The sequence below is a fragment of the Amblyomma mixtum genome, chromosome 3 (assembly GCF_055824585.1).
Source record: "Amblyomma mixtum isolate Tamu chromosome 3, ASM5582458v1, whole genome shotgun sequence".
Taxonomy (NCBI): Eukaryota; Metazoa; Arthropoda; class Arachnida; order Ixodida; family Ixodidae; genus Amblyomma; species Amblyomma mixtum.
This window is the reverse complement of record NC_143014.1, coordinates 326705031-326719648: the sequence shown is the minus strand read 5'-3', so window position 1 is coordinate 326719648 and position 14618 is coordinate 326705031. Positions and strand designations below refer to the sequence as shown.

Below are 14618 nucleotides of genomic sequence, written 5' to 3'. Positions count from 1 at the left end.
GCAACAGCCGGATGATCAATTTTTACTGAAAAGAACAACTGAGCAGAGGTTTCCTTCCTGTACCTTAAATAGGCTGACGCAGTAATGACTGAAGTCACACGTCACGTCACGTAAGAGTACACGTGACACATGACGTAGTCATGTTCCTGTTGGTGATATGGGCTAAGTATACTCCGTTCCATACATAGCAGTCAACGCTGCCAAAGGTACGAAAATAGTCCACCGTAAAAACAAGCAAAATGTATTAACAGCGCAGCTATCCGCGGTTTCTCTCTGGCTCAATGTGAAGTTAAAGTTTTAGCCTACGCTGATGATGTCGCCCTCTTTTGTTCTGACAAAAAGAGTGTACTTGAGGCTCTAAACTTGACTAAACAGTTCTGCGATGTATCAGGCGCGGCTCTTAATTTAGAGAAATCCAAAGGCTTTTGGTTGGGTTATTGGGGAACTAAGCCAAGCCAGTTCGGTGGCATGTGCTGGGACTGTAGCCCTCTTGAGTACCTAGGCGTTCCGCAGCACCAAGTTCGCAACAGTACAGCCTGCTGGGATTCACAAATTGTAACTCTACGGCGGCAAACACAGGCTTGGATGGGTAGGGAACTCTCAGTGTTTGCGAGGGCACAGGTCTGTAACATATTTTTGTTTGCAAAGCTCGCGTATGTCCTTCAAGTCCTGCATTGTGCGAGGAGGAAGGTGCAAGCAATACACAGAATATTTGCAACATTCGTTTGGCGCTCTCAATGGGAGCCCATGAGGCGTGACAACTTGTTCCTTCCCTTAGAGGGTGGTGGAGTCGGCCTTGTTCACCTGTTCGTGCATCAACTTGTTTCCCGTTTTTTCTTTTTCAAATCGGCAAACCACCCGTTTCTGGTAGCTGTGCTCATTAGGCGGCTTAGTTTTCATTTGCGTTACTTATTCACACCGACTGTGCAGGCTCGTGAGGGGACTTTATGGGGATTCCTTAAGGAGGTTGCTGACACTTTCAATTTCCTCGCTGTGCGCTTCTCTTTAGATTACCTGTATAGCCTCTCGAGAAAACAGATGACCCAGGCTCTCACTGAGTCTTTGTTCCCTACACCATTGTATCGGCAGCCTTATCTGGGGTCTTTGGACATCAGTGTTCTAAAGCGTGTTAGGCGGATGTGCATTCAGGCAGCCGCTAAAACGTTCTTTTTCAAACTACATACAGCGACGCTGCCTGTCAAGACATTTCTTAATGACAAGGGGATGTTTGTACCCTGGAATGTGAATTGCCGTCTATGTAACGTGCCTGAGACAATTGATCATTGCTTCATCCTGTGCCGTGATGCCATGTTCTTTTGGGACATACTACAACGAACTCTTAAGAAGTACATTGAAATTACACCATACACTATTAGATTTCTGCCTGTTGACAAAAACTCTGTTGTGCCTTATGATCTGTTTATGTTGATGGGACTATTCAGTCTTTGGAAAAGCCGTATGATGGGCAGAAATGCCGAGCCACCAAGGTCGTCCAAATCTCTGTTTCGGGAACAGTGTGCTTTGGTGAGGAGTGTATATGCTGCACGCGAAGAACCTCCAAGCTGGCTGCCGTGCCTAGATGCATGTGTGTGCCTCCCTGAATTTTGATGTTTTGATGGGGATGCATTGGTGAGTTAGGGCTACGGCGGGCTCCTATTAAGCAGCCCGGTAACTTGAGACGCGAACCAGTCTGATTGAAGTTTTCCTCATTTCTACGGAAGTTCTTCCATGCAATAAAGAAAAAAATTCGTCCGCCTCGCGTCGTGGCTGAGTGGTACGAAGGTCGCGCCTGTCTGATCATTTTATAAGTGGCCAAGGTTCGACTCCCGGCTTGTCTGGGTTTTTTTGTTTATTTTTTATTTTTCTTAAAAGATTCATTAGGTAGAAACTCGAAACTGTCAAACTCTAATGCCTACTTTGAAAAACACAGCGCTGTTTACTTGCTTCGAAGGGAAAAGGCAGGCATACATACGATGTAACTTGAGTCGGATGGCGTTCAGTGCAAAGCTGTCATATTTAGCACTGCGAGAGCTAGATATTGTCACCCCGCTAGGTCGTTTTTGCGGTGATCTTATTCTAGTACAAAGGCCTTTCACACACAGTCTTCTCCGGGAAGCGCTTCCTTACGCTAGAGTAACGTTGACAATCACCTGCTTGCAGTCTTTCGAAATTTTCGGAGACTTCAGCTTGGAGAATAGTTGAGCAGGAGATGTGTTGGAAGCCGTAGTGGGCGAAGAAAACAAGCGAGTAGGAAATAGCGGTGCCATTTTCGCGGACTGAGAAACCGAAAGACGAAAGCAGACATCATTGGCCGGTGTAGCTGCGAAAACCTGATACAGGAGGAGCCGGAAAAAAACCAGAAACCTAAGGCACTCTGTTTTGAAGAACATGAAAAAAGCAATCTTTTTGCAAAATAAAACACTTTTATTATTATAATACAATATCTATCAACATTTACTTTAATTTTAAGTTCATTACTCTTTTAACTTTCGACGCACTACATTACGATGCGGACAAGGAGCGTAAAGAGGCGCCGCAGCCTTCGCAGCTGCGTTGACTGCTATGTATGAAACGGAGTATAGGGCATGCAGAAACCGTCACTCCAATATTTTGCTCAATATGGCTTAACATGTTCTGACGCTTTGAATTCTTGTCACGTGGCGTCATCAGTGACGCAATAATCTGATGATACTATTTTTCGAGCCCAATATACCATGCACCGCTGGTTGTCCTGACATCCCGCGCGAGATTGTTCAAAATATGTTGACACTGTGATAGTGGCCGCGTCACTTGGCTCAGCCCTACAGCTGTTTGGTCATGGTAGGTCTGTAGCTCATGCAAAATTGATCATATTGATATCTTACGCAAGACGGCTTAAAACGTGCTCAATCCTTGATTTCATGTCCTATCCCGTGACGCTATGAATGGCGTAATAATAATGGTATATACTGTCATGTCGGTCCAGTACAGCATGCGGTGCCGGTCATTTTGCTATCCTAAGGTGGTGTAAAATATGATACCCCGTGATGTCGGCGCGTCAGGTGACGTCACGAGTGGCGTAGACCTACGACTGCTGCGTCATGTCAGCTAAGTAGGGCATACACAACTGATCACTTCGATATCTTACACTAGGTGGCTTAAAATGTTCTGACTCCATAATTTAATGTCATGTCATTTGAGGCCATCAGTGGAGTAATGCTTTGGCTATACTATCTGTCGGCTCAGTAGTATATGCAGAGCCGATTATTTTGATATCCCGCACAAGGCGGATAAAATATGATTACACATTGGGTGAGTGCGGTAACGCCAGGTGACGTCACAAGTGATCATCCTGCGACTGGTTTGGCATGTGAGCTCAGTACCGTCTAGGGGAAATAATTCAGGCGCGCTCTAGCTCAGGCGCGCTCTAGGGTAAATCAATATGCTAAAACTCTCTATTATGTAGCATTTTCCTGCGGTGGTTTGCTCCGCTGTAGAACGCTTGAGCAACCACCACAAATATGAACTCAAAATTCGACCCAAATGCATAGCCTACTCTGAGAAAAGACAGGTTCCTTGCCCTTTTTTAATTTTTTTTTCTGGTTCCATTACTCAGCATTGCCAAAGGCCGGCATTCTGCCCGTGATGCTCTTTTCATCCTTCGGACAGCCTTAATCGATGGCCACATCATTTCCATCATCTGGATCCCCGCTCACACTGCACCCGCACCGGGAAACACACGCAAACGACGCTGCTCGAGGTCTCACCCACCGGACAGGGCCATTGGCCGGCTCCTGTGCACCCGGTGTTTTCCGCGAAGGACCGCTTGGACACCTCCCTCGCCATCACTGTGCATTACCGACTAAAGCTCTTACAACACCTGAAACAGTCCTTTGGCGACAGCTTCAGACGCTGTCTCTCGCTACATTGGACATTATGCCGACATGTTACCCGGCGGTTACAGCCCCTACTGCGCCCTCTGCGGTAAACCTGCCAATAGAGCAGAAGCCTGGGAGACCCTGTTAAGAAGCCCGGACCCTGAGCTTGAGCGCACCACAATCCATCCAGCGCAAGAGGCCGCTACCAGTCAAGGACAGCTAGCCAGCCTCTCTAACCATATGGTTATGGTTTATGGTTTTATGGGGTTTAACGTCCCAAAGCGACTGAGGCTATGAGAGACGCCGTAGTGGAGGGCTCCGGAAATTTCGACCAGCTGGGGTTCTTTAACGTGCACTGACATCGCACAGTACACGGGCCTCGAATTTCTCCTCCAAAGAAACTCAGCCGCCGCAGCCGGGATCGAACCCGCGTCTTTCGGGCCAGCAGCCGAGCACCATAGCCACTAAGCCACCGCGACGGCTCAACCATATGGTTAGAATAATAGAAGAACAACGCAGAAATAAATCCAAAGTATGTAATTTATAACTACCTACACGACGACAATTACTCTGCGCCTATAATTACAGAAGGGTATTCTTTTGGTTCAAAGAAAAAGTAAAAGCAGTTACATAAAACGAAAGAGAAGGACAAACGAAAGCCACGAATGATGCCGCAAGTTGAAATAACCGATATCCGAGTGTGTATGTTGGAAAACGCCGCGTGGGCAGGGCATTCACTAAGCAAGGTCAATCATGATCGGTTATTGATGTCTTAAATTTTCGTATTCGCATGGTAATTTTGATCATGATGCTAAATTATGGTTACGTTACGTGACTCAAGGTGCATGGGCATTGACACGAAATCCAACCAGAGTTAGCAATGCTCGTGCCAAAATGTCTTTTCTAGTCTGAAAAAGACATTGTAGGTGACAAAATTCAGAATGACTTCCGGCGCCGATGGTTGTTTGGTCAGCGGTGCGAGACAGCTCGAAAACATTTCGGGGGGAGGCTGAAGCCCCATAAGCCTCCTTCCCTAGCTATGCCCCTGGTACACATTGTGTAGAGCGCCCTAGGAAAGGTAGCCCGTAACCAACGACATAGCCACATGAAACAGAAAGGGTGCAAATACAAGCCCCACGGCAAGCCTAGGTCTAGGGGCAGGCTCGGAGAGTGCGCCTCGAACCCGTACGCCTAAACGCGCCCGCTCAAAAAGCCCCGTACCAGCCCATACACAGCGTAATTGACGGCCGCCGCCACTCCGGCCCACTCAAGTGTCGGGTATGAAATGCACTCGACACGTCTAACAGCAACAGCAGCAGGTGTTGCAACTTGCCTCGCCGCCGCGGCGTGCTCGAGCTCGGCTATGTCGGCGATCGAATGGGCCATGCAGTGCATCCCACGGAAGCTCGCTCCCTGTCATTGAACAACTTCCCATCCACTGGCCGGTATCCACTGGTCGGTATACGGTCAGCTCCGTGCGTGGGCGTCCTGCCTTGGTTCGGGACGAACGGAGAAATGACTGCCGCGCACCAATTGTCAGGAAGAGCCCCGTGTTCCCAAACCAGACATGGCCGTGTTCAGCGGCCATGTTGCGCGAAGCACTGCTCGGCGGCATCCAGTTCGGGGGTGCTGCCGCTCAATTTTTCTGCTCCTCCGCGCGCGCGACGACGCCTTCGGCAGACAACAACTAGCACCGATGTTTGAAAAGCACGACGGGCACAGTTCGCTAGCTGCAGGTGGTTTTCCGCACTACATATCGCCCCCACTGCTCTCTGCGCATGCTCGGCGTTGAGCGAGTGCGCCGGCGGCCGCCGGGACAGGCGGCTGGGACAATGGAGTCATTTGATTTCACGGCGGCGTGTATTCAGTAGGTGGTGGGCGCTACTAGATCGCCTTTATGGCTTTGCAAACACAGCAGCATGCACTGACGAAGGTCTACGCAGAGTCCTCCCCGTTAATCAGCGCCTCAGCGCGTGCTCATTTGTTTTTGTCTTCATATGCATTTTCTTTTCCTATGCATTTCTTTTCAAAGGGCAAGTACTCCGCTGCTTCCCTCCAGCCCCGCGGGCTGCATAGCAGGAACTTGGGACTATAAATAATTAACACTCTTTGTGGACCTCGTAGGCGCTGTTAGAGAAGCGCCGTCGTGTGAAGTGTTCTGCCCGTGTCGCTTGCTTCTTCGCTTGGTACTGCATACACAGAAAATTTTGCGCGTCGCTCAGAAGTACACGCGCGATTAGCTCATCGGACCCCACCGTGCACGCTTCTGGAGTTCTGATGTATGTGCTCCCCACCCACCTCCGTCTTGTCCTCCAAAAGCGCACCGACTTGGTCAATCCCACTGCCGCTGCACCGCCGTTATAGAGAAAATATTCAATTTGTTTTGGCCGCAAGGCAGAGCAGCAAAATTAAAGAAAAATGAACAATCTGCTAGTCGGTAGCGGAGGGCTAACAACACTTGGAACGCGCTACGGGCATAGCTAGCATAGAAAAACTTTATTGAGTTCAGATAAGTGGCAGGAGGGCGGACTTGTCCTTGTCAGACGGCCGAGATCCCTCGGGACCTGGCGGCTTCGAAGACTTGTCTTATGACCGTCTGAGCAAAACCTCCCGTGACTCCTTACTATCCACTGAAGTGGTGGATTGGGCGCATGCGAACATCATATGGGTTGGCCAGGTCCTCTGCAGGGCTAAATGCTGCATCGGGTCGCGGGTACGGGCGCTCGATCTCTGCTCGATCCTAGGTGCTGCTGTAACATCGTTGATGCAGTCGACTCACTAAGATTTAGACTAGGTGTTGCATAAATTATTGCCACCTCACAACAGAAAAATAAAATAATACTTTTTACTGTAACGCGAAACATATCTGCAAAAAGAAAAAGTTCCCATTGTGACCAGAATCGTCTGGCCACACTGCATCAAAAATTTGAAAGCTCAACAACAATGTCTTTGTTATGAGGTTGGGACTTTTGCTTTTTGATTGCTGCAGAAATGTGGTCGTTTCTGACTCGACAAACAATATGCTGCCACTAAGCATTTTTAGTAAAAGCGTGAAGTGATAGCTTTGGTTCAGAAATCTGGCCACCAAGGTTATTCATGTACGTCTGGCAACAAAGTCAAACTGTTTAATCAAATGTAGAATTTTGTTTCAAAAATTTAGACGGTTCCAAATATTCAGTTAATAAAACGCAAAACATACCCGTGAAAAGAAATTGCCATTATGAGCACGAACGTCAAGCCACACTGCATGAAAAATTAGAAAGCTCAACAGGAATGTCTTTGTAATGAGATTCGAACTTATGCTGTTTTGGTTGCTGCAGAAATGTGGTTGTTCTTGACTTAGCAAATATTATGTTGTCATTAAGCATTTTTTAAGCATTTTTATTAAAAGTGGAAAATGATAGTTTTGGTTCAGAAATCTGGCCACCAAGGTTATTCACGTACGTCTGCCAACAAAGTGTAAATTTCTAAACGAATGTAAAATTTTGTTATAAAACATTTGTACAGCTGTAAATTTTGACTTAATAAAATTTACGTAGTCTCTATTGTTGCAAATAATCGTTAGGCATTTGAAGCCCATAACTTCTACTACACTGGTGCATTACTTTGTAGGATTGTCGCTAGTTGGTTCAGTCAGTCTCGCTGTCACGGGTTCGGGGATCACGCGAGGTCATCACCGAGTCATGAAAATGAGGAGCTGGTCGTTCGATGCCCAGCGCAGCCGGTAACAAAACGTAGTGAGTGAGACAGAGGCGTGTTAAGAGGTAACAACAACAAAACAACGTTTACAGGTTCGGTACGAAGACTACGACAGCTTTTACAAGGGCGTAATGGACATCCTACAAAACAGTTGCGGAAAAACGCATCACATTAAATACACTGAATTAAGTTATACATTGGAAAAGAACACTCCTCTACACAGGTCAGAACTAAGGCGAGAGTCCAGTTAGGGACAGCTGTAGAGAAAGTTCAGAACGGGAACGAATATACAGTTGACCGGGGAGCGCGACGACAGTCCATCCACAAAGACACGGGCAGGGCGACCCCCGAAGACGACGGTAATTCGGCAGCAGCTTGCGGTTTTGAGGATGCGGTGCAGAGGCTCGGAGTGCCGGGATTACGCAACGCCGGCTTTTCCTCCGAGGAGCGGACGGAAAATCATTCCCATACGGCCCCCTTTTAAGTACTCGGGCGTTATGAGACAAGGCACTCGCGGAGCGCAGAGAGTCGGCGTCGAAAAAGCAAACAGCAAAAAGCGCACTAAGTAGTTAAAACATAAAAGAGTAAACACGTAGGCGCCTACACTTTGACACTGCATGGCCGCCCCCTTGGAGGAGGAAAAAATTAAAGGATAACTAAAAGAAGCCCTAGGCTTCGACAGCGGATTCGGTGACCTTAGAACAGAAAAAAGTAGGACACAGCCAAAAGAGACATGTACCCCACAACTTCTGTCCTACTAGCAATCACCCTGCGGACGAGAAAAATTTACCAATACACAAAAGCAGCTCAAGGCTTTGGCAGTGTTAGGGGGTGACCTTCAGCTTGGAAAAAGTAAGAGATACACAAAACAAGCAGCATGTACGTTGCCGCTAGCGCACTGTGAGGGGGCTGTCTAACTAACTGAAACAGCCTGCACGTATTTGTGCTCTTCCAGAGACACATACAGGCTACATGGACACACTATGCTTAAATAAACGTAGTCGCATCAGTTTTATATATAAATATAAGTCAATTACAAGACACCGCCACTTCTGTGACACCCGCTCAGGCAAAAAGGATAAAAAAGCGCTTTCGCTCCAATACATTGGGGCAGCATCGAGCGCGCGGTGACGCAGCTCTCCGCGCAGCCCTGGGCCAGTGGACATGATGGTGTCACCGGCTAGTTCCTCTTTAACGCCGGAATATAGTGTACTACGCTGAAACGTCTTTAACGCCGATTGTGCAAACAGAACACGCATTACGTCAGTGTTGTGGTTGGTATTGCGCGAGTTCTAAAGAAGGACTTACGATTTTTAGCGCGTGTGCACATCGAAATTCTCTTTTCATGAGTTAAATAATTGCGGTGCTGAGTTTCAGGCCCGGGATATACCAATTGAGTAACGCTATTTTTGAAGCTCATTAGGCCGCCTGCTTTTAGCCTGGTAGAACTCCGTCGTTTCACACTGGCACACTGCCCGTTCATTAACGCTATGTCATCAGAACGGTTATGCAGACACAGGAGGGCAAGGAGAAACTTAATCAGTACCAAAAAAAAGAAAAACGGAGCTTGAAGTCAACGCTAGGGGATCGGAAGACTGCTTTGTGACAACCTCGGTGGATCGTTCGAAGTCCCGGAGTTGGACAGCCATGTCCGAGCTGCGCAGCGTGGCCTCCCACCGCACAAAAGTAATGGGACGCAGCTCTGGTTTAGTGAAATCAGCGGAGCAAGCCCGTAGGATATGGGTTTTATCGGCACGTTCGCCGCAGGGGGCTTAGTAGGGGCTGTAGCCGCCGGGATGCAAGGCGGCACACTCGGTCGTCTTATATAGGAAGAGACAACGCTTGAAGCTGTCGCCAAAGGACTGTTTCAGGTGTTGTAAGAGATTTATCACCCGGTGGAAACCGGTGTAGTCAGCGTCTCTAATGCACAGTGGTGGCGTGGGAGGCGACCACGCGACCCTTCGCGGAGAACACGGGTGCACGGAGTCGGCCAACGGCCCTGCTCGGCAGGTGATACCTCGAGCAGCGCCGTGTACGTGCGTGTTTCCCGGTGCGGGAGCAGTGTGAGCGGGCATCCAGATGATGGAAAGTGCGCGGGTATCGATTGAGACTGTCCGAAGGATGGAAAGAGCATCAAGGAGAGGGGGGGGGGGGGGGCGAGCAGACAGAATTGAAATAAATAAATAAATGCCAATGAATATGCCATTTCTCATGGTAGGCTGTGCATTTGGGCATAATGTTTAATTCACATTAGCGGCGGTTGTTCACGCGTTCTGCGCCGCTGAAAACTGCCATATGATAGATAGCTTTAGCGCAACAGGGACTTATTTACCGCAGACGTATACCGAATTACCGGACGCTTCCTGCGCACGCGCAGTGGCAAGGATGAGACCAGGTCCGGTAATCCAGTATAAGCTTAATGCTTCTCTGCTATGCTAAAACTCTAATAATGAGTGTATCTGTGAGCACTTTTTTTATTTATTAGTACCTGGCAATAAGAAAATTTCTGAAGATAAGGTGTTTGAAATAGCGCTATTTTTTGTTTTTTAGAAACACACTAACTCGTGATGGACATCAGTTAGTTAAACATAACTTGAATTAGTTACCTAATTTACTGAGACGTACGAACTATAATTTTAATTACGTCAGTGCGATGAGCTAATGTAGACGGGGAGTTCGCAGCAGCGGACAAGATGATGCTATGTAGGTTTTTGAAACCAAGAAAAAGTTCTCTAAAGCCCTGCAGGCTTCAGCGCAAGCAAATTCGGTGCTTTTTTTTTGTGGTCTGAAGCGAAATTGAGCACACTGTGCTCGCAGGATGCCCAGCGGAAACACAATGTTTGCTGGTGGCGTGCTGCATTGAGTACAGGGCCAAATTCGAACACTGCGCTATTGTAAGGCAGCATGAACTACCTTCATACTGCCACGTACCATTGTAGCGTCCGTTCGTCCTCGCTCAAGGTCGCAGGAACAGGGCGTTATCATTTTGAAGCGGAAAGCTTCACTACCCGTACCACAGCCTCGCTTCGCGTGAGCCGTCCGAGCCAAGATTTGCCACAGCTGCGCATGCGCGAAACCAAGCGACGTCACGCGCGGCGCAGGTGGCCGCAGCCGCCGCCGCGCCGACTCCGCCGCCTGACCTTTCGGCGCACCGCGCGCCAGTCAGCATGTACTTACGCCGCCTCCTCACCGACGCTACTACCGCGCTCTCGCCTCCTCGCCACCGTTTCATCTTTCGTTGGTAAAGCTTTTTGACGGGCTAGTTGGTACATATTCATATTTGAAAGGATATGCGCTAAAAAGACGTACACAGGAAAAGGATCCTTTTCCTGTGTACGTCTTTTTAGCGCATACCCTTTCAAATATCTTTCGTTGCGGACGCGTGTTTACCACAGTTACTACGCATGCGTAAGGAGGGCTTGCCTACCCCGTTATCGTGGTGCTCCCAGTGCTTTGTGCGCGAACTGCGACAGCCATGACGTCAAAGAAAGCATAACTGCAGCTTTTCGCTTGTATATCCAGGCTTAACCAGAGCTAAGCCACTGCCAATTTTTTATGCGAAGCATACTACTTTAGCTACCACTTCAGCCCTTCACCGTGGTTATGCGCCTCCAAATCACGTGATACATGACGTCACACCACGTGACACTATGACGTCACGGCAGTGGAGAAACGGGGGCCCACCTCGCGCCGTCGCTGTGGTGGTGCGCCTCCAAATCACGTGATACATGACGTCACACCACGTGATACGATGACGTGACGACAGTGGAGAAACGGGGGCCCACCTCGCGCCGTCGCTGTGGTTGTGCGCCTCCAAATCACGTGATACATGACGTCACACCACGTGACACGATGACGTCAAGACAGTGGAGAAACGGGGGCCCACCTCGCGCCGTCGCTGTGGTTGTGCGCCTCCAAATTACGTGACACGTTGATGCTTCGCATTCTCCAGGCTTAACCAAGTTAAGCCTCAGCCATTTTTGTTCGGGACGCGGGAAGCGACCGGACTAATCTCGATTGATCACAGCCATGAAGAACTGCATCTACGTTTTTCCAGATTACTGTAGTTACTTTTTACCTGTTGTCTCGAAGTTTCCTTCCCGGATTTAAATTGAGCGATGCAGCGAGCTGCGGGCATTCTGTCCGACGACCGCCGAGCACGCTTGTTGTTGCGCCGCCGCCGAGTGATTCACTTCTTTGCGGGCGCAAGTCAGCCCAAATAAGGAGTGTCGTTTAGGAGCCATTCCCGCTGTTTTCCTGTTCGCCGGACTGCAGTCACCACTATGGTTTGGTTGATGGGGTTTAACGTCCCAAAGCGACTCAGGCTATGAGAGACGCCGTAGTGAAGGGCTCCGGAAATTTCGTTCACCTGGGGTTCTTTAACGTGCACTGACATCGCACAGTACACGGGCCTCTAGAATTTCGCCTCCATCGAAATTCGACCGCCGGCGGCCGGGATCGAACCCGCGTCTTTCGGGTCAGAAGCCGAGTGCCATAACCACTGAGCCACCGCGGCGGCGCAGTCACCACTATGTGACATCTGGTGGAGGTGTTGACCTGCTATCCTGCTATGCCCCTCACGATGGAACCTGGCGCGCAGCCAACGCCCGTCGTGCTTCGCCAGCCCCGTGAGCCACCAACTTTCCGTGGAGAACCACACGAAGATGTGGAACACTGGCTGGACACGTACGACCGTGTGGCAGCGCTGAACGCCTGGGACGACAGCGCCAAGCTTCGAAACATTTATTTTGCATTGGATGGCTCTGCGAGAACGTCGTTTGAAAACCATGAATCTTTCCTCACGACCTGGGCGACCTTCAAGAAGCAGCTAGTGGGTACGTTCACTTGCGTCGTACGGAAGGAAAGAGCGGAGGTCCTGCTGCAGTCACGAATTCAACAACCAAATGAGACCGTGACTGCGTATGTGGAAGAAATGAAACGGCTTTTCAGGCGCTCCAATCCTGACATGACTGAGGAAAAGAAGCTCTACGTTCTGAGGTGTGCCGTAAAGGCAAACTTTTCGCCGGTTTGATTCTGGATCCTCCAAAAACCGTCACCGAGATTTTAGTTGAAGCTTCCACCTTTGAAAATAGCCTTGACGCCAGGACCCGGCACTACAACCGACCACTTCAAGTACTGACGGCAAGCCCCCCAGAAGATATCCTTGCAAGCGGAGGTAACCTGCGAGATTTGCTACGCGAAATTGTTCGCGAAGAACTTCGTCGGCTGCTTCCATCCCCAACGCAGCAAACGCAGCAGCCTCAGGTGGCATCGCTCACGGACGTCATCCATGAAGAAGTACAGGATGCACTTGCCTCCCCGTCACCGATGACTTCATCGGGAGGTGAAGTCATGACCTACGCAGCCGCACTACGCAGTCCTCCGCCCCTACGAGAACCCCCAAGCCGTCTCTCTTCGACGGGCACCAGCTCTACAAGAACGACGACCCCTAGCTGCCGCCCGCCCACCTTACGAGCGACGCAACAGAACAAGGAAATGCGACCTGTGGAGAACTCCCGACCAGCGCCGATCCCTATGCTTCCACTGTAGCCAAGCCGGTCACATCCTTCGGCACTGCCCATACAGAAGACTGGGCATCCGAGGGTTCTCTTACGACACTCCACGACCCCGACCCGGCCAGCGACCAGCCGAAATCGAGGAGTTTTTGTGTTGGGAAGGATTCTCATCGCCGAGCCGCCTATCACGTTCCACGTTGCCATCGTCACCGCGCTTTGTATCTCCTAGCCAAGGCTACGCCGTGTGTGGACGCTGCCCCAGCCTCCGACGAAAAGGCAAGACCATGCCTCAACGCGGCAATTGGCGCAGCCCTACTGCTGTTGGGTGACGGTAGCTCAGTAGCTCATGCAGAATCGGTTGGTTTGGTTTATGAGATTTAACCTCCCAAAGCGACCCAGGTTATGAGGGACGCCGTAGTGAAGGGCTCCGGAAATTTTGACCACCTGGGGTTTTTTCACGTGCACTGACGTCGCACAGTACACGGGCCTCTAGAATTTCGCCTCCATCGATATTCGATGCCGGTGTAATCAGAGTATTACGTCACTGATGACGCCACGTGACATGAATCATGGAGCAAGCACATTTTAAGCCATCTTGTTCAAAATATCAAAGTGACGGGCTCTGCATGCGCTGCTGAGCCCATATCACACAGCAGCCACAGGAATACGTTGAAATTCTTGATAGGTCATATTTTACCGTGCAGTCGTAGCTACAGTAATTTACCGTGCGACAGTGCTAAAACTCTCTAGTGTTCACGACGTTTCGCTCTGGGGTTTCGGAGGGACTATTGTTGCACGCTAGAGAAAAAAAGTTTAGCGTCGCACCGATGTGCTTCCACACATTGAATGGCACGTTCTCGCCTGTTCAAAAGACGCCCATATCATACCGCCAGCTTCAGGATAACTCCTTCCTGAACCTCCACCAGAAGCACACTTTCTTGGCCCCACAATACCCTGCGCGCTGCCCGCCATGCAAAAGCGCCCAACCGACTGTATGCCACTCTACGTGGGAGTGCCCAATTAAAACCCCCTCAGTATACCTTCCTCCCCGACCGACCAGCAATGACTGATCGCATGGCACTGAAAGCCCCGCCCACCAACGGCCGAACCGCTTTGTGCGCTGAAAAATTTTGTGCAACGTGTGCATGCCTACAGCTTTGAAACTCAACTTGCTTCGTTCCAGAGCGACTGTGCACGCGAAATTCCGGGCAAGGCAATATTAATTTTTATTGAGTCGAAAACAATTCTAGGCTATGTCGGTGGGGTCGTGTCATTAAAACGTGTCCGCAGCAGTTGTGAAGTTCTCACAAGAGGTAGCATGAAACGAGTGGGTGTAATCGAAAGAGGATGATGTGAGAATGCTACGCAAAAAAAATTATGTCGGTAGGATGATTAATTAATTAATGAGAGCCAAAAATGTCGAAAAAACGTTGAAATAGCGCGAACGTCGATATAGTGAGTGGACAGGAAAACGGCCTTAAACGATGAAATAGTGCAGAAATAAGGAAAATAGTGAAAACAAAGTTTGAAATTAATTGAAATGCAT

At 49.4% G+C, this 14618-nt stretch overlaps 1 protein-coding gene across 1 annotated transcript; it reads left to right on the top strand.

Annotated features, from left to right (window-relative positions):
- The first annotated feature begins 573 nt into the window (after positions 1-573).
- On the top strand, positions 574-1608 carry LOC149355859 (uncharacterized). Its single transcript, XM_089577707.1, has one exon. It carries the CDS (start codon positions 586-588, stop codon positions 1606-1608), a length of 1023 nt encoding a protein of 340 aa, XP_089433833.1. The 5' UTR covers positions 574-585.
- The last annotated feature ends 13010 nt before the right edge of the window (positions 1609-14618 follow it).

Bases quoted from the DNA above. Each gene is read 5' to 3' on its own strand.
- LOC149355859 (XM_089577707.1), top strand. From the start codon at position 586: ATGGGTAGGGAACTCTCAGTGTTTGCGAGGGCACAGGTCTGTAACATA.